The sequence below is a fragment of the Solanum stenotomum genome, chromosome 6 (assembly GCF_019186545.1).
Source record: "Solanum stenotomum isolate F172 chromosome 6, ASM1918654v1, whole genome shotgun sequence".
NCBI classification, from domain to species: domain Eukaryota; kingdom Viridiplantae; phylum Streptophyta; class Magnoliopsida; order Solanales; family Solanaceae; genus Solanum; species Solanum stenotomum.
In genome coordinates this window covers 46,254,762-46,278,845 of record NC_064287.1, presented here as the reverse complement: position 1 = coordinate 46,278,845, position 24,084 = coordinate 46,254,762, and the positions used below count along the sequence as shown (strand labels likewise).

The 24,084-nt window shown below is 35.5% G+C and overlaps 3 protein-coding genes across 3 annotated transcripts; 1 reads left to right on the top strand and 2 right to left on the bottom strand.

The window, feature by feature from the left end:
• Positions 1–498: 498 nt before the first annotated feature.
• LOC125868813 (uncharacterized) lies at positions 499–12,960 on the bottom strand. The gene is made up of 14 exons (XM_049549365.1): positions 12,862–12,960; positions 12,002–12,077; positions 11,243–11,609; positions 10,026–10,184; positions 8,738–8,818; positions 7,125–7,223; positions 6,760–6,855; positions 6,539–6,682; positions 5,437–5,544; positions 5,234–5,285; positions 5,121–5,149; positions 3,580–3,880; positions 2,357–2,524; positions 499–860 (listed from the first exon to the last, which is right to left on the bottom strand). The coding sequence occupies exons 3-14, from the start codon at positions 11,576–11,578 to the stop codon at positions 637–639; spliced, it is 1,797 nt and encodes a 598-aa protein (XP_049405322.1). The 5' UTR covers positions 11,579–11,609; positions 12,002–12,077; positions 12,862–12,960; the 3' UTR covers positions 499–636.
• A 3,238-nt stretch (positions 12,961–16,198) lies between these two features.
• LOC125868082 (uncharacterized) lies at positions 16,199–17,101 on the top strand. Its single transcript, XM_049548682.1, has one exon. The coding sequence runs from the start codon at positions 16,346–16,348 to the stop codon at positions 16,880–16,882; it is 537 nt and encodes a 178-aa protein (XP_049404639.1). The 5' UTR covers positions 16,199–16,345; the 3' UTR covers positions 16,883–17,101.
• Positions 17,102–20,665: 3,564 nt separating this feature from the next.
• Positions 20,666–23,816, bottom strand: LOC125869178 (uncharacterized). The gene is made up of 4 exons (XM_049549740.1): positions 23,129–23,816; positions 21,682–21,880; positions 21,144–21,578; positions 20,666–21,052 (listed from the first exon to the last, which is right to left on the bottom strand). The coding sequence occupies exons 1-4, from the start codon at positions 23,655–23,657 to the stop codon at positions 20,983–20,985; spliced, it is 1,233 nt and encodes a 410-aa protein (XP_049405697.1). The 5' UTR covers positions 23,658–23,816; the 3' UTR covers positions 20,666–20,982.
• Between the last annotated feature and the right edge of the window lie 268 nt (positions 23,817–24,084).

Here is a 24,084-nt window from a genome sequence, read left to right as displayed (position 1 = left end):
ATGGTGCACCAGTAATAGATAGAAGGAATTTCCTCCATAGGCAAGTTTTACATGCAGAAATGTCATTACTTCTCCCACCCTAACCATTATATTTGAAGGTCGATTAGAATTTGCATTCGACTTAACACAAGATTTCAGAGGTGAGCAAAGAATTCAAGAGTTATATAATGAGATAGTAGAAAGTAAAACAGATTACATAAAGTTAACCAAATAAAGCAAGGCAACGAAAAGATGAAGACAGTGCCATGGAAGACATTACAAGGTAATACATGGCAACGGAAGGAGACAACCATGGAAAACTATTATGAAACCAAACGCAGCTTTTGAATTGATTAAGCACTCAACAGGTAAAAGGTTCAAATGTACAACTGAATGCGAGTAGCTAACCAACAAGTCAGAAGTATCTACTATAAAGAAAGTCTACATAAGTAACTGGACAGATAGTATACTCCCCTTGAACGTGTTGTACTTTTCGTCAATGACAAAAAACAAAGGCATTCCCAGTTCTTCACACTCGTGATTATATTTAGTGTATGTATACTATGGATGGACTACATACTTACAACTCCAAAAGAATGTTAATTGGAACTTCCTGTTAATAACGACCTCCATTCTCATACTCATTGAAGCAGCATTTCACAAGACTGATCGGCTACGTTCAAGCAACTCTTCCCTATCAATGAAGCGGTCAAGCAAGTCTTGTTCCCGGAGGACCAAACAGTCATCACTCTTCCCAAACCATTTATACCTCTCCTTGGCAACATGATCGTAAACAGCATCCCTTAAAGGAGTAGGTAATATCATGAGGCAACTCAGCGCAGCGTAAGGTAATGGCAAGTGAGCTAGAACCCTCAGTGCAGCTGCAGCAAAAATCAGATTTATTAGACTTGTGATTTCCACAGCCAACTATACCATTCCAATTCTAGTAAGGAAAAAACAAAAGCAACATACTGAGTATGCTTAATTGTGCAAGAATAGGAACTGTTAGAATAGGAATTGGTTTATACAATCCTATTAGAATAGGAATATGTTTATACAATTCTATTAGAATAGGAATAAGTTTATACAATCCTATTAGAATAAGAATAGTAATAGAAATAGAAATAGAAATAGGAATACTAAATAGTATCCTACTTGGTAAAGGATTGTATTCTAGGGTCTATAAATAGGGTCTCAATGTAATAATGTAGACATAACAACAATTCAATAATATTCTTTTCCTATATTTCTTACAGGAATGATCTGCAGAAAGGCTGCTACTCACACTGGATCTCAATGTACAGAAAGCAAGCAGCCTATGAAACTCGGTATTCCACTTTCGATGAATCATGATAACTTTTTCATTATACATAAAAAGAATTAAACATAAAAATAAAAGGGGGTGATCTAGCCAATAGTTGATTCCTTTGTGATTTGATTAGAAGAAAGTTCAAATGAAAAAAATTTCCCCCCAATTTATGATTGGTAAATTACCTGACAAGTCATTCCACGATTTCTAACTACTGTAAACTTTAAAAAAGAAAAAACAACTAGTTGCAAAGGGAAGAACATTTTTTATTGCAAAATCCCCCTTGTTACCTTTCTAACTCCCTGCTCAACTGTTTTTACCAAAGAAAAACCATCCAATTCAGACTCCTGAATACTGCTTAAAAATGAAATAGCAAATTCTTACAGATTCATGTCTTCTAGTAAATGAAGAAAAAATGTATGTGGCAGGAGCACGGGCAGGATAACAACTTGTGATTTTCAACTCCATGCCACTGTCAAATTCATGGCAAAAATTAAAAAATTCACCATAACCACAACCACAACCACGTTGATTTCCAAAAATACCAGTTCAAATAAACCTAAATGCTCTAAATCTGTTTGTTTATGTGCACCTTGAAACAATGGTAGAACTATAAATTACAATTCCAATTATATTAGCTGGAAGCACATTCAGTGCAACCGGATCTGAATTCATGGGGGTAAAGCTGTCCAAAGGATTGGCAATAGGAGTTAGCACATATCTCATTACACTAACAATTAGCTCAAGCCGATACCCATCAATATCCAAATACCAGAATGTTGAGCGCTACGTAAAGCAAACTTCATAAACTAAATTTATCATAGCTATCTGCCATAGTATATTTGCAAACAATTTCTTGTCAAAGAATGATTGTGTAGTTCATGAAAGGACAACTCGGGAGCAGTCAGATGCATTGCGTTTACAAGTTAGCCAGGCTCTCGTGGAAAAGTTTAGATGCTACTTGGACATACAAAAATAAGAAAAAATCTTTATATAATGGCAATAATTGTGAAACCACAATGAAGAGGTAGTCAAGTTGATACAAATATACAGGGTAATAGTTCTAACCAGTGGAGCCTTGATGGTATAAACCTGGGCCTTCAATGAATAAGAAGCGACGACGAACGTCATCTCGATCAAGATCACACACACTCATGTAAGGTTCAGCAGCCTTTGACTGCAAGCAACAGAACTTGATTTTCTTATCCCTGTCAGCTTTAATCACCCATTTCACACCTACATATAAAATGGCAAGAAGCTCATATAAACTGAGACGACCAATTATGCATGTACCCCTCCGCTCCTGTGTCTATGCCAACGGAAGTTTAGACCTAAAGAATAACCATTTCCCCATCATCCAATGAGACAGTCAAGCAACAATGATTCAATCCCAAACTAGTTGAGGCAATGAGACATTAATGAAGATTTCTCTTATAAACTAACTTTCTGTTCTTCGGTTTGTACAAGTAAACTTTGCCCAAAAGTGACTTGTCACTTTCTAAATGCTTGCCAAATTACACCACTAGGACAGTAAGCAAGCTACGTTGCTTGAATTCTCAAAATGGTGGCTCCTACCATCTTCCTGCCTACTAATTTATGTGAAAGATTGTGACAAATCTTAAAATCCTATTCAAGTTGATTAGATATGTCACTGAAACATAATAGTTTGTCATTATATTTTTTCTTTTAAAAAGAGATAAAGCAGCAATAAATGGCTGAGGAGCTTTGGGTTCCAACTTCGAAACTCCATGTACTACATTTTTACATTTTTGTTCAAAACTGAGAAAGTTGCCTTAACTATCATGCTGTACAACTCATACATTATCAAAGGATACATGTGTCACAAACAGGACATAGAATACACAATACAACAACTTGAGCTTGCAAGTGCACATTGGATGTTTTCTCTCTCGACAATCAAATGATAACCATTTCACATCAGATAAGCAGAACTCCCACCTTTACCACAAAAATTAAATTCAAATTTCAAGTCATCAAGCTAAAAAAAAAAAAAATCACAAGTGAAGCCTATGACTGGAGACTTAAATGTACATGTCTAGCCATGGCTATACCAACCTCAATAAATCCTCATGCCAAATTAATAATTTCACTTTCAAAACTAAATTGATGATAGCAAATGTAACTACAAACACAAAAAACTGTACAATAATCGCACTCCTGTACTCATTTACAACCTCCGATATTCAACTGTAGTCATAAATCAAAGCACAAATGCAGCATACAGCTAAAAGCACGAATAAACATACACTAGGAAGATGATAAATTAATACCGTTGTGACAAAGATGACAAACGCCGTCATAGACAACGACACCAGGCTGAAGTAGATTCGGAGCAATCTCCGCTTTGGAAGCCAAGGTAGCTAATTGATCGCCGAGCAGCAAATCATCTGCGGCGAAGTTAGCATTCAACCGAGACGAACTAGAGAAAGAGGACGTCGAGTGAGAAGAATGCCGCCGGTAATTCAACGGCGAGGAGTTCAAATTTCCGGTGGCCAGTAACCGTAAACCCCTCCTAATCATCAAAATCTTCATCGCAGAGCATAAGAATTTCAGTTTTCTCGAGACTTTTCTCTATTTTAAAAAAAATGGAAAGAGAATAGCGTGGGACGCTGTACTTGCATACGTGTCAAGCATCTACGGTTCTTCGAAGAACTTATCCAACGGTAGATATTTAATTCATCATGTCAAGTGTTCTAAAAACTTCTATATATATGAGGGAGGATCATTTCCAAGAGATTTTTGTTTAACTTTATTGGAGTATTTTATTTATATTTTAACAAATCAAAACATGTTTATTATTTTATTCAATACTCCTATTTTTTTAATCATTAAATCACTATATAAAGTAATAGCTACTCAAATTTAAAATTTCAAAATATAATTAATAAAATTGATTTGTCTTATCAATATAATCTTTTATGAATAAATAATTATTTTTTTTGGTAGAGTAAAAAATAAAGAAATAAACGGAAAAGAGAGAGAACGAATAACTTAGTCAAACAGTTTTAGTCATTATTTCTATTAAATAATTTTTTTTATAAGTGATGTAGAATTATACAAGAAACTATAAGAAGAATCGAATTGTCAACACATTTTTAGGAGAAATTTTTTTAACTTGTGTTAATTAGCGCCACTTAAAAATAGAGAAGATAAATCTTTTCTTGAACTCTTTAACTTTTAAATACTAATAATTTGAATTTTTTTATAGTAAAAAAAATTACTTTTTCACTATTAAATCAACATTATTGGAATTGGGCTCATGCATAGCACGGGCGATCCTTTACTAGTAATAATAGAAATAGCAAGATACGGAGAAGATTACAATTCCACATGATCAACTTTAAACTAATTATTGTCATGAAACAGCATGTTCAAGAAATCTTCTTGATTCCATTGATTCTCCTCTTCCCTTTTGCTAATGACAAAAAGAACCATACAAATTGCAAGAACTAGTAACAATTTTATTATATCTATATATGGTATCTTACAAGTGGAACTCATCTTTGACAAAAAGATGTATCACAGTTCAATGAGTCTTACCACTTATTTGATGGGGGGCATTGTTAGATACACACACATATAATCTTACAAATGAGAGAGACATAATTTCCCATTGCTGAGAATTTAAAGGTAACAATGATAACATTTGTTCCAAATACATTTACATAATTCCTAATTGCAATAACATTAATCCAAAGGTTTCATAGCACAAACCTTCTTTAGGTTGGTAAGAATGCTGGGGCGTATAAATAAATCCTTAGTCTGTACATTTTTGCAATGTACGCGAAAAACCATCAGTGTGGTTTTGTCATTTCTCTAACTCCTCTTGAATTTGACCCTCTGTATTAATAGATGTAGTTAGATTATAACTACCATGACCTATAAAAATGACAAATTCCGAGTGTGCAAGAAAGTAACTCTTACCAGGAAGTTCAACAGCCAAGTTTGCTTGCTGATCTGCATCAGAGTTTGATTCCTATAAAACAAAAGAGTAAGAGACATGTCAAGGAGAAGATAGGTAATAATTCCAGACATGAGGAATATTTGTAGTTTTTATGCTATTATTGAACAGGCTTGATGAGTTATGTTGTGTGAATGAAACAAGAGAAAGGATGTTACAGTATTACCCGAAGGACATGAATGATGCGGAAAGAAAGGAACCTTTCCTTCAATTGTTTTGCCTGCTCAAACACCACGGCAATGTTTTGATTTTTAACCTTCCACAGACCTTGGATCTGTTTGGCAAATTACAATCTGATTAAAGTCAAATAAACTAAGAATAGAGGACAGCTAATAAGCAAAAGCTATGTTGCTCGGACTCTTCAAGAAGGATCCGACACGGAGGTGGAATATCTTTTGGAGAATCCGAGCAATATAGAGCAAAAGAACTTCTCATCAGATCCTTCTAGCTTGTCAATTTTTTTTCCACTGAGATAAAACGAGACTTTCTAGGTTCGACCTTTTCACAGATCAGGAATCTACTTCTGAATTTTTCCTATTTTGCCAACTCATTTCAGCTCATCCTTCATTAGTATCATCGCTGAAGCATAAAACCATTACTAATCTCGAAATATTTGTTAAAATTCCCCATTTCTTCAAATCATATGTTGTCCTACACTTGCAATGAACTTGAGTTGACAGTGGTAGCTGACCTACCCATCAATACCTTTTTTGGGTGATAACTACTGATTTAACCATAATAAAAGTTGAAAAGCTTTTCTTCTTTCCTCGCTAACACGATGGTTCAGTTAGTTCACAAGGAAATTATGACTACGATATGGCAGAGAGATCAGAAGAAACTTATCCCATACAGACGAAAAATACAAGGCAGAGGAGACATGAGGAAATGGCACTATGAAATGAAATTAATCACTTAAAATCCAGTTATTCCAGCTAAAAGATTAAAGAATGTAGTTTAAGTTTTTTTTATAACTGTGCTGTCCCATAAAAAACGGACAGGGCACATGCTACCTCCCACCACCACAGGTACCAGATAACTAACTCTATCCACCAAGGTTTGGATAGATGGGAAGAAATAACCTAATGTTTTGTCTCAGTGGAGAATTGAACGCCAGGCCTCATAGTTATCAACCAACTTCATAGACCACTAGGTCACACTTAAATCAGTCAACAGAATGTGACATGTGTACTGCAATGTACCATAAAGGAATAATCTCACACAAGGGAAAGGAGAAATACGCGACTGAGCACATGATATAGAAAACAAACCTGCATACAAACAAGCTTGGAGTCACCTTGAACACGAATACTTGTAAACCCTTCTCTAAGAGCATGTTTCAAACCCAAAATAAAGGCCCTGTATTCAGCATGATTGCTTGTTGCCACTCCTAAACCTTCACGTAGCCTGAGGGTCTATTAGAAGGAAGGTTGTAAGTACAAGTATGAAGAACCAAAAGCAAAAGTACAATTCCAAATTTAGTGATCATTACCATGCTTCCATCATCCGCCCGTATAACAGCTCCCGCACCAGCTTGTCCAGGATTTCCCTTTGAAGCACCATCGAATTCAAGAGTACATGACCGCTGCTAAGGATAACAACTATCAGATTCTTTGTACCAGAACACAAACCAACAAGAAAAAATAGGATTTTGCTCCTGATAGTTTATGGTGTAAACTTAACTCTCAGCCTGATAGTTTGCCACAGAGAGTTAAGTTTACACCATTAATCTGTAAAAAAAAATAGGATTTTGCTCCTGGCAACCTACCATCAAGTATAAATTCATTTTCTTTGTAAACTACACATTTAGAAGTTATGTATACTTAAAGATTAGCCATCATCTTAACAGACACTCACACCAGATGGTAGAGCTAGAACTTGGTCGCACTTTTGTTGTTCTAACTTGACATGCTTTCTTGCGGAATCATTTGAAACAACCGCTGATCCAACAGCATCCTGCAAAGGGGATGCCAATAAACAAAATAATTTCCATAACAGTGTTGAGCCAAACACAGTTTATTCATGCAAAAAATGTAACTGATCAGCGTTACAACTATTTTAATACAATATACATAACAATCTTTGCAAAAAGGCCGGTAGTAGAACAAAATACTGCAAAGAAAACAATCCACTGATTGCAACTTTTATGTGCCTCTTGTACAGCAACATGTTGCAATTCATCCAATTGTATGTAGAATAAACACCACCAAGATGTTCTATTCCCAAAAGGCAACAACATTTTCTATTGACATACTTAATGCAGATTTCTCAAAAATATTAAGTCTTGCCTTTTTGCTGACAAATAAAACTACTGACAACTTCCACATATTCCTTTTTCAACGTTAACTTCAAAATACTCTTTTTTTCAACTTCACCAAACATTTGTAAACCCCTACCAAGGCTCTAAGCAAGCACACAACAATAATTAGCCAATTTCGATGACCCCAGCTCCAATAAAGAAAAAAGTAAAAAGATCTCCCATCTAGTCATATAGCTACACTGCATCCCAAAAATTCAAGGGATAATTACTCTTAATTTCTTCCTAAATAGCCTTGAATCATTATATGAAAATTTTCATCAATGGGGAAGTGCCAGTTTAAAAGAAATAAAGGAAAGAGAACCAAACATCAACCACTATGCAGTACGCCAGTATCAATGCACAAACATGGTAAAGTATTATCTCAGGCCATCAAACAACATCAAGTTGATCCGATTCGCGATTTAGCGCAAAGGTTAATGCAATGGTGACAAAAAGAGAGACACAAATAAAGATTAATTTTATGTGACTAAGAAACATTTTATGAGGAAGAAGACTAATCTGTTGTCTTTATCACCCTTTTATGGAGTACTTCCTGTAAGATGCACGTACAAGTAACCACTGCTTTTCTTTCTCTCTTTCTGAAGCCTATTATCATGAGAAATTTTCTTTTACATCTCTGGTAAATGTACCACTTACCCGAATTATTTTTTACAGGTCTACACCTGCATCGCTAGGCTATGCTGTGGGAATAGGTTCTCAGAATTACGCTGTTCCTAGTACTTCCATGTTTGAGACTTAGCACCTTATGACATGATCATTGTATCTCTAAAAAACTGGGCCACACAGACATAAAAGAAAGATCCCTAGAATTCTCTCATAACGAATGCGAATAAAAATTGAACTTGCAAAGAAGACCAACTAATGAGAAAAAAGCCTTCTAATTGATTAAGTGGCATTGTTCTCCTGGAAGCTGTGAAACCATTAGTTATGGCATCTCAAGGAAAATTCTAGAAAGGAATCTATAAATTGAAGTGCATGCAAGCATAATAAATAAGTACATTGAGTTCCTTAGGAACCAAACCCTCTTTGGAAAATGATTGAGAAAAGTAATTAAACTTGGATTGTAGAGTATAGTGGAAACAACTTCAGAAGAAATTGCTGCAAACCCTGGTAGACTTTTCCACTGCAAAACAATATACAACTATCTTACCGCATATTCTGACCACACTGCCTCCTGTGGCCTCTTCTTTGGCAAATGATCAGATGTTCCACTTTTTGAAGAAGAAGGTTGCTGCAAAATATGAAATACTAATAAAGCTGTATGACCAATTATAGAAGAAAATGAGAGAAGAAGAAACATGTATTATTTTCTGGGGCGCTGCAACTTTAAGATAACTATCAGAGCATACAACTGACCAGCAATTCCATATAAAGCAAAGGGTGATGGAGAGAGCAAAATCAAAAGAACTTTCAGAGAGACAAACAGTGAGAAGAATCAAAGAAATAGAGAATGAAGAGGCAATGATTGTTGTAGAGGGTGTTTGGATTGGCTTATTTTAAGTAGCTTTTGGCTTTTAAACTTTCTTATTTTTGGAGGTGTTTAAAAAAGCCAATCCAAACACCCCCTTAGTCGATCTTTAGCTAGCTATAATGTGGACATGAAGATAAGCAGTAGAAAATTAAATGGGCCAAATACAAAACTACTGATATTGTATCAGCATTCAGAGATAATCCTTGATATACAATATAGAAGAAACAGAAAGAAGTATGTATGCCATGCATGACAATTAAGAAGCTCTCGCAGTTTTCCCATGTACCATTATTGAAATGGTAAGGGTGTTGTACTCAAATCATTAACTTTCTTTATTTAAAGAATAGGTGTGTCAGGAAGTTTTTCATTCCTGCTATAACATTAAGGCACAAGCCAAGTTTTAAAGTTGAAAAAAATTCTTTCAATCTAGTCATCGTGGTTGGAACATGAAAACTCTGACATTTAACAGGTAAAGTTTTCAGACACTCTAGGCAACAACAACCATACACAATGTAATCCAACAAATGGGGTCTGGGGAGGGTAGGATGTAAGCAGACCTTACCCCTACCTTTATGGGGTAGAGAGGTTGTTTCCAATAGACCCTCGGTTTTTCAAGAGAAGTTTGGCCAAAGCAGGATCAGACTCTCTAGACAGAAGACACAAATTTAGCCAGGAACCTCATGGTTTTGTTTCTGGAGATCAGCTGCACTGGAAACATGACAATTCCAGTTTTTCTTTAGCTCATTGTTTTTAACAGTATCATGTGATTCCTTTGAGAGTAAGATAAAATATAAACTGATATTAAGTTGCAAAATATACATTCTAATGATGAAGCCTCAAAAACTCTTTTTCTCAGAGACAGGAAATCTGTATATGAAACCTCATAGTCAACAAGTTCTGAAATCAAATATTCACCTTTGGAAAAAAGGAACAAATTTAATCCAAGAGAACTGCTCAGGAACTATACCTGAAAAGGGCATGGTACTAGAGTCCCAAAGAGATCTTCGGTAAGATCTGCAGCTCTGATAGAATAGAGAGCGTTTTTAAGCCCACAAGAAAGAAGATATTCTTCTGTGTCCTTAGGCATGGCATAGCCTTTGTACACACTAACAGGAGGATCACATATCTGCCAGAAACAGAAGAGGAAGAGAAAACCACTCATTATATCAATTGCAAGTCTGGAAACATCATTGTGATAACATCTTTCTTTTTTATTTATATACTAATAGTTTATTTGTTATAACTAGATTTCACTAAAATAAGCCTGCAGCACCAAGGATGAACCAAAGTTTCACAAGATTTGACCCCTTATAATATGTGTAAGAAGTCTATGAACCCACTGGGAAGTCATCTCACAAGCATCGTCCAATTACTGCAGAAGACCTGTCTATCCGTACTACATGTTCTCAAGTATGCCACCTGGCAATAGGCAGATGAAGTGACAGAGAAATCCTAACAATATGGAGAAGGCGTGATTGCAGAAAATGAACAGAGAACTTAGGAAAAATACTTTCTAATGGAAGGGTAAACAATTAACTCAATTTACCTCTTTCTTTTATCCTCTGAATATTCACAGATATTGTTTCACAAATACAATGAGACAAAAGAATAACATATAGAAGACATAATTTCTTACACTACCCTCCGCTTTCAATTAGAGCATTCCTTAACAATTGTCAGTCACTCAATGAGCTTATCTGAAATTGCAGTTACTCCCTTTGTCCACTATTACTTGTGCAGTTTGGAAAACCAAGAGGTTACTTATCACTTAGTTCCTAATTTACCCTTATTATTAACTAGTCATTTTCTAGTGCATTTCCCAAAATATTAAGTTTATTACTTTCAAAGGTTGATGTAGTAAAAAAAAAGGTTGATGTCGTAAATTTTGTCATTCTAGTAATTGCTCCTTAAGGGTGTGCCAAGTCAATGTTGGACAAGTAAAAATGGACGGAGAGAGTAAAAAATAAGGTAATCTTGTTACTACACAAGGTTTTGACTTTTTGGCTGAATCTACCTATGTCATTAATCATCAAGAATATGAAAAAGTAATTTTGTACATAATGTATGGATAATTTCTGATGAATAGTATTGTGTCTTTATATCTTCCCTGGGGATAAAAGTCATCTACAAACAATAGAATGATTCAACAACAGATCAATAAATGGCTGAAATAACAGTAGTTACCGATGATCCGACTTGGGTCTGGCAATCACTCAAGTTTTTGTAGACTCCCACCAGATCTCCTTTCCTAACAACAAAGAAACCATCTCTCTCTTCTTTCATTTCTGGAGTGGAATCTGAATTCTGCGATGGAGAACTATCTCCACTATGTTTTTTGGACGAATAGCAACGAACAGAAACTCTATTCAAATACAAGTTGGAATCAACTTTTCTAATTCTAGCATGACCAAAGCTTGTCTTCCATGAAAGAGATGGAAATCCACAGATTGAACTCTTCACAACAAGATGGCTAGTCCTTGTTAATATTGCAGTTGAACATGCATGAAACAAGCTGTTCATTCCACAGGACTTCAGTCAGATTCACCAACTTCTGGAAAACAAAAAGGGAAAATGGAAAATTGTATCGTTGCTCATTCAACTAATATATAAATCCATTTGAAGAGAAGAAAATAAACTTAATTCTTCATCTAATTTCCTCTCCTCCACTTCTACATACACAACATGACCAAGTGAAAAAGTGTACAACTAATAATTTGTGGAATTCTAAAATAAACTCCATTAAGATCAGAGACTTATATTTTATAAGAACTTTTTTGAGAATTTATTTTATAAGAACTTTTTTATGCTCATTTTCTGCATATTTTGTTTGTTGAAAGACAAAAGAAGAAGCTTTTTAAAAAAAGTTGACTTAACTTTTCTTCTACTTACTAACATAAGCTAGAAAATAAAGAATAGCAAACCAGAGTTAAATGTTTTATTTACAGGCAAATTAGAGAGGATTCCTCCAGACATAATCAGACTCAGCTGCGAAGAGATTGAACAGTTCCAAGATTAGAAGCTGCAATTCCAAAGAAAAATCAAGGAAATCAACAGAAGAAGATCTGTAAAGGTGACTCGAAGAAAGAACTAACATTCGCTTATCAAAAGACATGTTATGTGTGAGTGATTTCCCTAAAACCTTCAGACCAAAGAAACTTTTTCTTCATCCACTCTTTACTTTCTTCCACTTCTATAGACACAACATCACTGAGCGAAATTTGTCTAACTAATAAATCCAATTGTGCACAACTATACTCTGAACTCAACCAAGTTGACTGATTGATTATAAGATTTGTTTTTTTTTAATTACACTGATTGATTATAAGAACTAAATTGCTTGTTTATTTTACAGTCCAAATTCAAATAACAACAAAAACTAAATAGGATACAAGCTACTTTCCCCTTTTGCATCATTGCATCATTAAAAGAAAAAAAACAATATTCCATTTTATTTTACCAACACATATAATAGACAGCTTAAAGGTTGAATTTTCAAGAATATCATGAAGGATTTTTCTTCCTACAGCCCCAAAAATCCAAACTTTGAGTCAATATGCTTTGGAAAAAGCAAAAGTCTTTCATGTGTCCACATTATATTAACAATACAAGACCAAGCTGAAAAGGGGTTGCACAGAACCAAGAATAGAACTTCCAAACTCCATAAAAATGCAAACTTTAAGAGCAAAACTGTAAAGGGTATTCAGAAAATCGAAAAAGAATAGACTTTTAACGAATTTTGAACCCTAATTTGGGGTGGGGGTCATCAAATCGAAGATTTTAACAAACAGAGAAAACATACATACCCCTCAATTACCAGATGAGACTGACCTGTTCTTGAGTAGGACCTTGAAGCATGAACAAGAACGCATGGAGAGAGTGTAAGAGTGAGAGATGGGGGTGGGTGGGTGGGTGGGTGGAGTGGGTGGGAGGGTGTTTAGAGTATGGGTGAGATGAGGGTTGATGAGATGGGGTAGTGGGGTAGGGGATGAGTGGGGTGGGTGGGGGTGGGTAGGTGTAACTTTTCAGCAGCAGTGTTTAGTACGGTTTTAGCCTTTGGGTGGGGTTTGTTTTGGCTAGTTAACCCGGTTGGGTTTAGTTAATTTCAATCCGGTCTGGTTCCGGTTTAGTTATCTTGTTTTGATCTTTTATCCACCAATTGAAGAGGAAAATAAACTCTGATTATTCATCCTTAATTTTTTAAATATTTTTCATTTAGCAGAAATAAAAGAAGAATTTGACAATGAAAACAAAAATTTGTATGAAGAAAATCATATTGAGTATATATCAATGTTGATATGTGGTTGACGGGTTGTTGTGTGATCTAATTTGATGTATTTTTAAAATTCTTTACTAAAAAAGGAAAGAAGCAAAATAGAGGTGCACTTAATCTTTTTCAAAATGTTATTGAAGTGATAAATATAATAAATGTCAAGGGAAAACAATGAGTCGTTTGATTTGAAGATAAATAATATTGGAATTAGTTATTTTAGTATGATAATTTATTGACGATTTTGTTTGCTATATTAAAAATGACATGTATTACATAACTTTAAAATATCATCTTCTTTATTACATAACTTTATAGCCTTTGAACAACTTTGGATGTGCACAAATAGGCACTTAAATTTGTATAAAATTGAATAAATGAACACATTCATCCTACATGCACCCTACATGGCGTCCTATGTGTATTATGTCATGTAAGACACGTGTGTGTACTTGTTCAATTTTATACAAGTTTAAGTGTCTACTTGTGCGTACTCAAAGTTGGAGGGCATAGTTGTCCATTGAAGCCAAGATAAGGGCCATGTTTATGTATTTGTTAAGGGTCATGAAAATGACAAGTTTAAGTGACTACTTGTGAACAATGAGTTTTATGTATGCATCTTGGTGATGAAAGCGTGTTTGTCTTGTCATACGTGGAAATCCACCTGAGGGTTATCAAACTCTCTAAGGAAATGGCGACTTAGTCGATCTGTGGACGAAAAGATGGCTCATTATTTCAATTGTGGAGTAAAGATACGAGAACCCTTAAAAACTCACGGTTCATAATTTAAATGAGGCTCGTCATTCTCAAATGTGAACCGCAATTCGCAAACAACCATAAAAAGAAACCTTTAGTCATTTTCTAGTTCATTTTTCAAGTCTACCTTTTTTTCACGGCCTATGAGATGAAACACACCATCCAAAGACTGGGTAAGTTTTCTTCTTCATTCATAAGGTTAATCAAACAGTTTCTAACCCAAACTTAAGGATTTTAATGCGTTTTTTGATACGCAAACCTAGGAATCGTTGAAGGAATCAATTCTTAAGTTCCAAAAGCAGTTCTTCGTAGATCTCCATCAAGGTTTGAAACATTTGAGTATGTAAGATTATTATAGTGAGGAACTCAGTTTTTCCTCATGCCATGTACATATAGTTTCAATTAACCTCTGGTAAGGGCTTAGATTTGTATCCATAAGTTAAATCTTCATTTTATACCCTGACAAAGAATAGCTTGAACGTTGTATCATCATGAGGCTCATGAGACGGTTATCGATTCGAGAAACTCCCAAACAGACTAAAGATATATGTGTACTTCAATTTTTGTTATTAATGCATATTTTTAGTTGTAACGTTTTATTGTTAAAGTGCATATGCATGCTTTACTATTCAATTGACTTTATTTATTAATGTTTATCATCATAATTACGTTACTCTTTCAGCTCAGTATTTTCAGTCTTTAGCCAATTGAGTTATTCAATTATCTTACATAGCGTACATTTCATATAGTGACGTCATTCTACATTGCATCTTTGAATTATGCATATTCATGTACTTAGAATCGACAATAGACGCACCACTAGAGTCTCTCTCGTTCATCATTGGTGAGGTCTTCTTTCTTTTAGAGGGCTCCAATTTATCTAGAGTATTTAGTAGACGCCTGAAATTTTACGAAGGGTGTCCTTGAATTACACAACAAAAAAAATTATTGCTAGTGAGATTTAAACACGCAAGCACTGGCTCATTCAATGCGTTTAAAACCCATTAAAAGGGTTTGAAACCACTGGGCTACAATAACCTTTTATGTCAAGGGTGTCCAAAATATGTTGTTTAATCACTTCGTTTATCATTTCACTTGTATATACAGTATTTTTTTCTGACGGAGGTGGCCTATTGAACACCCTGACTTGCATATGCTTCCGCCCCTAGCTTGTAGAGTATTAAGGTAGCCTGCCTGGGATCTGACTCGACACCTATTTTCAATATATTAGAAATTTCATAGATGAGTCAGTTGTGCAATAGTTTCAATTCGTTTACAAACATCTTTATTATTTAGATTTCAGTTTTGTCACTTTAAAGCTATTGAGTTTGTTTTTGTTTCTCTAAAATTATTGCTTGCGCTCATTTTAAAAAAAGTTTTCACACTATTGTTGTAATATTTAGTTTAGTAGTAGACATATCAAGAGTCCACTACGGTAATTAGTGGTTCTAAGTGTTGGCCACGTTCAGAATATAAATTCGTACTTGACTATTATTTCTTTCAAATGTTTTTCAAGTGTAACAATACCTAAAATTTCATGCTTATCTCATGCCCTTATTTCTTACTCTGAACCCATCAGTTGACACTTAAAGTTGACACGAATTTTTCCTTAAATATCTAATTTCATAATCTATTCAAGATTGTCACGTTAGATACAAAATGGTGACATGGTTAAAAACAAAATATTGCTCACTTTTCTTGGGCACATTAATGGATTTCAAATAATAATTTTTCTTTTGATGAGTATTGCCTTTATACTATTAGATGAAGTATATTTATGATTTTAAACATGATATTAGTTATTGAGATCATAAAATAAATTGTGAGAGTATAAAAAGTCATGAAAAATATTACGGAGGTATGCGAGATCATAACGAATATGTGACAGTAATCAAAATACGATAAAATTTCACTTATAAATAACACAATTTATACAATTATATTATATTTAAAAATCTCTTATTTTAGTAAAGCAAAAAGTTTATATCTGAGAAATCTTAACTTTCACCTTATTACCGAGAATTTGATTTGATATCTTGTAATCGTCTGCCCATTTACCCTTTCATAACCTCATTTTAAAAAAAAAATAAAAATTGCTATTTCTGCATTTTCCCCCAAATTACACTCAAATGGGCCGCACCATAATATTTTCCTTTTTGTGTTTCTTCCAATAAAATAAATTCATTGACGTAAAAAAAAGTAGCAAATCTACTTGTCCATCTTTTAGCCCAGGGCCACCGCGAACCACCGCCGGAAAATCAAGAATGCCACCCAAATCCGAAACCCAACTGGCATCATCCACCGCCAAAACCCAATTTTCCGATCCGTCTGATGACTACTCCATCGACCCAATTTTCCACATCCTCCGTGTTCTCCCATTCTCCTTCCTCCGCCCTCCAAAGCTCCGTCTGAAAATCCCAACGGTGACTCTTCCCTCTGCCATGACAGTTTTCAGCCTTATCCTTCTTACCTATTTCATGGTCGTCTCTGGCATCGTTTATGACGTCATTGTTGAACCTCCGGGAATTGGATCAACCCAAGACCGGTTCACCGGAGCTGTTAAACCAGTGGTGTTTCTTCCGGGTCGAGTTAATGGTCAGTATATTATTGAAGGACTCTCTTCTGGATTCATGTTCGTACTAGGTGGTATTGGGATTGTGCTTTTGGATTTGGCAACTGATAAAAACCGAGAAAAGAGTGTCAAGGTTTCTTTTGCATCAGCTGGGATTGTGTTTGTTGTCATTGCTTATGTTATGAGTATGTTGTTTATCCGTATCAAGATCCCAGGTTATCTTCGCTGAAAGTTTTAGCCTTTATCTTTGTTTTAATAAGCACTATGTTATTTTTAGGATTTCTCTGAATGGATTTAGTTTAAAGAGCTTGACATATGACACTGTTTGTAGAAGAGGAGTAAGTGAAGTTGTTTTGGGTATTTGTGGCTTTTGGTAGATGTTGGTTATTGAACTGTATGCAATCTTGGATCTCATGAATGCTTAGTAGAAAATTGTTGTCTTTGCTTATGTCATGAGTAAGCTGCTTATCTGCATATGATCTTCGCTGAAGAAAAGAAATCAGTTTGTGGCTTTGACGAATTTGCTGAATGGTTTTAGTTTATCTCTCTTTAAGCAAGACTGATACGTGATAATCTTGCCATAGTAGAAGTACCAGAAGTTGATTTGGGTATTTGTGGCTTTTGGTAGATGTTGATTATTGAAATGTATGCAATTTTAGATCTCATGAATTCATAGTAGAACTGTTTTCATTGCTTATGTTATGAGTAAGTGGTTTATCTGCATAAGATCCCAGCTTATCTTTTTTTTTTTGAGAAAGTTAACTGGTATTATAAACAAAGGAGTACACCAATAGTGTGCTCCTACATAGTTACATCAAAAGTATGAAAGGACAGCCCAAAACAAAACCTATCTCCTATATTCCTTATAAACTGTCTAGAAATAGGTTAATTTCCCCTATATCCTTAGGTACAGAATGTATACACCAAAAGTAAAATGTTGCTAAACAGTTCATCTTTATACTTTGGAAGGGAATGTTCTTGTTCTCAAAACATCTTTGGTTTCTCTCCTTCCAGATTGTCCACCAGATGCAAGAAGGGGCAATCTTCCATCTCTCCTTGTGTTCTGACTGATTTCCATCTCTATTCTAGTACTTCTGAAGTATGCCTTGGCATGGCCCATCCAATACCCCTCAGATTGATGAACCATTGCCATAATTTTCCAGTCACTTTACACTGCAGAAAAAGATGATTTACTGTCTCTATTTCTGCTTCACAAAAAAAACATCTAGAGCATAACTGCCTGCCCCTTTTCATAAGGTTGTCCTGGGTCAGAACTGCTTGACTTGCAACTAGCCAAGTAAAACAGGCCACTTTATGAGGTATCTTCGCTTTCCAGATCATCTTCCATGGCCACCATTCCTTGGTTTCTGTTGAGATATTCAGCATCTTGTAGGTTGCTTTCACTCTGAACTTGCCACCTTTGTCCAAACTCCATAATAGTTTGTCTTCCTCAAAATTGAGACTCTTAGCTTGTTCCAAGGTATTGTAGAACTGAATCATTCTCTCCACTTCCCAGTCATTGAGGAGTCTTCTGAAGGATAGATTCCAACCTTGTGCATTTTTGACCTCTGAGATAGTAGCTAGCTTCTGTTGATTGAGATTGTAAATGTCTGGAAACTGTTGCCTGAGAGGTGTTTGCCCCACCCATATATCATTCTAGAACATGGTCTTTCTGCCATTACCCACTTTGATCACAGAATTACCCCACATTTTTGGCCACTGATTTCTGATAGTCCTCCATAGTCCCCTTTCATAAGGAGTTTTAACTGCCTGAGTAATCCATGGTCCTTCCCTACCAGCTTATCTTTGTTGAAGAAAAGAAATTAGTTTGTGGCTTTAAGGAGTTTTCTGAATGGTTTTAGTTCATCACTCTTTTTGCGAGACTGATACCATGATAGTCTTACTAGAGTAGAAGTAACAGAAGCTGATTTGGGTGTTTTTGGCTTTTGATAGATTTGGAGCATATGAACTGTGTGCAATTTGGTTCTTTGAATGTATGGTAGAAAACTGTTGCTAGAGGAAGCTGCGTTTCAGCTATGTTTTAGTTGCAACCTAGTATCATATTATTTGTTAGGTTTTAAGGATGCGTAGCGGAGGCATTTGTCTTCATGTTTAACCAGGGCATATTATAAGAAAATTATTCATTTGATGAACTTATCACTTAACCAGTTATTAATATCAATTGGTTGGGTGAACTATATGAATGTCTGTTCCGCAGTTGATGGGTGAACTATATGAATGTCTGTTCTGCTTTATGGAAGTTCATTTAATTTCATATCAATGGATACACTTCTAAGTGAAGGGGTTTCTAAAATGGTAGAACTGTTGAGCTTATCTGATGAATGGATGGAACATATTGTGAGAAAGAATGGGCAAACAACATGTTTGTTTCTTTAGTTGATGGGTCTTCTTACAGTTGTGTCAAAGTCTTTTTTCCGAACATCTCTTCTACTTTTTGTTTCAATTGTTCCTTCATTTGATTTGGCTTCCTTCACAAGTCCCATATTAATTCTTTTTAGAAAATTTGTTTAAGTTACACTTCACGGTCATCAAAATAAAAAAAAATTGTTCAAGTTACACTTGTATTCCTTGTTATGTCATTTCATTAATTCATGATGTACTTATAGCTTTGGTGTTACACCTTTCTCGTTCTTGTACTTTTCAAGCTCATATTAACTATCGGTTTCCTTATTTTGGATGAGGGTCAAGCGTGGAGTTGCCATAATGCTTTCAGCTCTTTCAACTCCACGCTCTTTTTGATTTGCTTGTATGAATAGCTTTGAGAGGATGACTGTCTCAATCCATGGATAGTCCGGCATGGTTTATATGCATTAGGCCTCCATCAAACTGTCTTGTAATAGATACATGGAACTTCTACTAGCTGGTTGCTGGTTTTTCCTTCAAAAGTCAAAGCTTCTCAAATACAGAAGAGGCATTATTAACACTGCTGACTAAAATGCATAATGCATTTCTAAGAGATTGTTTTTTCCTTATAGCAGTTTGGGCCTAATAGGTGAATATTTGAGGTATGCATCATGTTAATCGTTGGTTTAGTCTTTATAATAGCTCGTGTACACGAGCTTCTCAACCATCATTCTATCAGTCCTAGACTTGTGGACTTCATTTCACTAAGGTCCCTGCTTCTTTTCCTTCTTAGTACTTGCTATTTCACTCAAACCTGTTTTGATGATGGCATAATACCTCCCACAAACTCCTACTTGTTGTATGGCTGATGCATCTATGCCTTCACTGCTTAATGTTGACCTGTGATCTCACTGGTCTGAATCATTTTTTTTTCAATCTCTCTGATTGTTTTTGAAAGAAAAAGAGAATATAATAACAAGGTTTAAGGGAGGAAGAATTGGAAACCACCTCTCTACCTTTGAGGTAGGGGTAAGGTCTGCGTACACTACCCTCCCTAGACTCCACTTTGTGGGATTACACTTCAAGGGAGGAAGATCATTTTTTTCTGAAATGTTATTGACGTGTTAGCTGAAACTTATTAGCCGTTGAATGTCTTGTCTTTCTTCTGCCTTGATACATTTATGGCCACCTTTTTGATAGAAAAAAGCTTCACCTGTCTTTGCTGCAAGACGTGCCTTTGTGCTGAATCTACTGTACTGCAAATTAAACTCCAGCTTGTGCTGCAACATTTGATTGCTCTGTAGTTATAACATTCTGGACCTCACATATATTCGAGTGCTCTGTAGTTATAACATTCTGGACCTCACATATATTCTAGTCCTAGGTTACTTGGGAAGACTCGGTAGCCTAATGAAATGTTTAAGTTTTCTTAGTTAACAGAAAAGTTAGACGTTGGGGTTGAATGCACGAAATATGAATTGATCTCGAGATCTGTTGCAATTACATATTTTGGAAGTTCTGCAGCTGTAGAAAACAACAGTGTTTTGGCATACATATATATTTGAAGTGTACGAACTAATTCCATGTCTCAGTTCTGAGAATTAACACGAGTATTCGTGCAATGTCTCATAGAAAGAAGAAACTGGGACACAATTGAATCACTTTAAATGTTTCCCAAAGAATAGTGGGAATGACTTTCACAATCATCAAACGTTGCAAAACCTGCTACTCTACACCAACGAAAAACCAGCCATATGCATCAACACACTATTTGTTTCCGTTGATTCATTCAGATACTAACATTTACGTACAAGAAATCAACAAACCTGACCTTAATATTGAAGTGAATAATAAATCTACAAAAATGAACAACTGCAAAGACTACGAAGAGTACAAAGCAACAATAACCACAACTAGCTACAGAAATGTGAATGCTGGCCATTGTTAGCTCAGTTTTTTTCACAGTCAAGACGGTATCTTTTGTGCATATTTGGATAAAACTCCAGTGAGTACAGCTTTCTCCTTAATTTTCAACCTGCATGACATGCAGCAGTTGGTAAGTGAAACCAATGCAATGAGGTTAACATAAGTACAATAGTATGCTATATCATGAGCTTATAGCTTACTTGCGCGCAGATCCTGGAATATTCAATTTCGGGGCCTGCTCTTTCTTTTGCTTAGGCTTTTTCTTCTTCTCCTTTGCTTCGACTTTCTTTTGTTCTGAGAATTCAGACTCTTCTCCAACATCCTGCTCATCACCCGAAGTGGACTCTGCGGATAAAGTTTCTGAATTTTCTTCATAATCATTCGTGTATGCTGATAAATCCTCCACCTCTGCAACATCGTAGTCAGTGGAGATGTTCTCCTCTGAATCCGAGAGGAAATCTGTGTCAAAATCATCATCCTGGTCTCCGTGCAGATCTTGTTCAGGGACATGCTTAATTTTATCAACGGACTCTGTAGTTGTGGACTTTGGTGATCTGGGATTTATCATCTCACACTTTATTTGCTTCTGAACCTTACCAAAACTTATACTTCGTCCAGAAAACATTTGCACAAATCTACAATTACAAACATTCTATAGTTTAGGGAAGAATGCAAAGGTAACAATTAAATAGGCACCTCTTCACCCTTTTATTTCTTACGTATAGCCATAAACATTACCTTTGTGCTTCATCCTTAGACTTGAAGTTAATATAGGCCAGGCCTTTGCAAACAGGATTCCTGGTCTTCTTGTTCCCAGTCACAACTGGAACTATGTTGACTATTCCTGGAACTCCTTTCAAAGCCACTCGTAGATCCTTATCAATGTTCATTTTCTTAGGAAGATTGACCAAGCGCACACAGAGTCCATCCTGAACAACTTTAGAAATTGTAGAACTTAAGTGAAATACTGCGACACTGGTAACATGGTAAGAAACACTTTTTAAAAGAGTAGAAGATGCAGAAGGCATTGAAGCTCCTTGAGGTCTCTACTTTGTCCTCCAAACGCATTTGTTCTACACTAAGCATCTACAAATAATACTGCCAATCACTTAACTAGTTAAAGCTGTTTGATTCCATAACATTCGTAATTTTAGTTCCAAGATCTAGCTCAAGCATCTGACTTGGGTTGGGATCGACCAAATTTCAGCCCTGATATTAGTCCTTTTTAAATCTTGGTTAGAATTAAGAATGAACAATTAAAGACAAATAAGACGAGATTGAAAAGGAAAAAAGGGACTAATATGTTAAATATTGCTTTATCTGTTTACCATTGTTTGATAAGTAATAAAAGAATTTATAAACTTGTATACAAAGCAAGTGCAATAGGCATGATTACAGGATGTGGAATCCCTCTATTTTGTCTAGCATTACATCTACACCATGTACAATAACCAGATTGCACCCAAAAGCTAATTTAAGGCTATGTATGTTTCTCTTTTGCCTTGAAATATTCTGCTATTTCTTTCAAGCTCAGACAGTCCACTAAATGGCCTGAGCCCTGATGTATAGTATTCCAAGTCTTTAAGGATTTCTTGCCAACCCTCGCTCCCTTCCTCTGTTCCAGCCTTGCAAGAACTCAATAACGGATTTTGCCATGGTCCAATTTTTGACTCAACAAGGTGTATTAGATGCTTATGCAGGCGGTTTTGGTGATGGGAGAGTCAATAACTATTGCAGATTTCTCTAAAGGTATCAAAGATAGGAGTTAGTTAATTTAATTTCTCCGAAACCCCTATATAAGATGTTTGGTACTATAAAAGAATCCACATTCCTAAGTCTAATATATGTTTGGCAGAACAATTACAAACAATAGGTATAGGTATCACAATGCTCAGGTTAGCTCTTTTCCAAGTTTTGGTAGACAGAGTTACCCAATACTTAGGTTGGTTAGAGGTAGCAACTAGCAAGTATCTCGTGGAATTAATCGAGTTATGCACAAGCTGGCCCGAACACCATAGTAGAAAAAATGCTCAGCTCAGCTCCTATTAAGCCTTAAGGTGATAAAGGAGTCATTCCCAAGGGTAACTAACTAAGAACAAATACATAACTTGTTCATTGTTTCCCATCAATTCAGTTGCATTCTTAGATGATATAATCTAAGACCCAAATATTCAAAAGAAGTTACCTTTATCCTGCTGAACTTGTTTGGTATTTGCTTTAACTGGATTGTTCTTGAGCTTATTGATATTAGCAAGCTGAGCTTTTCTACTCTGTTCAATTTCTTCCATCAGCTTATCTTCAACTGAAGTATCATACTCTTTATCTACTCCAAACCCACGAGGCTTGTTTTCTAACCATTTCTTCATATTTCTCAATGGAATAATCACCTCATCACCATCATCATCTCCATCAACATCCTCCTTATCCTCTAGAAAATCATCCACATCAAGATCATCATCTTCATAGTCATCATCAAAATCCTCAATTTCTTCCATTTCTACCACACCATTCCCCCTTTTTTCTTCATCCTTGCGTGCAAAAACGCAACTCCCAGTTCGTTTTTTCCCAATAAGAGAACGAATCCTTAAATGGTTCACTTTATTTGAGGTAAAAAACAACTGGGTTCGAGGAATCTTGGAAATAAGAGGAATACATTGTGAAATTGGGCTGGCACAACAATGGGGTTGCCTTGGATAACTTCCTAAGCTAAGCATTTCTATAACAGAAACTGCACAACTTGAAATGGAACTCGGAAAAAGCTCAAATTTTCTTGGATTAACAGGTATGCCGACTTCTTCTGCGATATCTACTTGGGTTTATCAGTTATCAGTTTAAGCATCTGGGGATTTAGCTGAGGTTTTTTGGGGAAGAATGAAGATGAAGAAGAGTAGAAGATTTTATGGAATTTAGTGAATTCCCATTTGGATTGGATTAGAAGCCCAAATAAAAATGGTGATTTTGGCATGAGACCTAATTGGGCCAGATACATGTATTAGGAATTTACATATATAGGCAATGTAATGTATTGTTTATTGGAAAAATTACATGGTTAAGCAAATATATACTAGTTAATTAGTCATCATATCTATAATTTTAGTTAATTACCATTCGCGACCAATATTTAATGATAATTACGTGGGC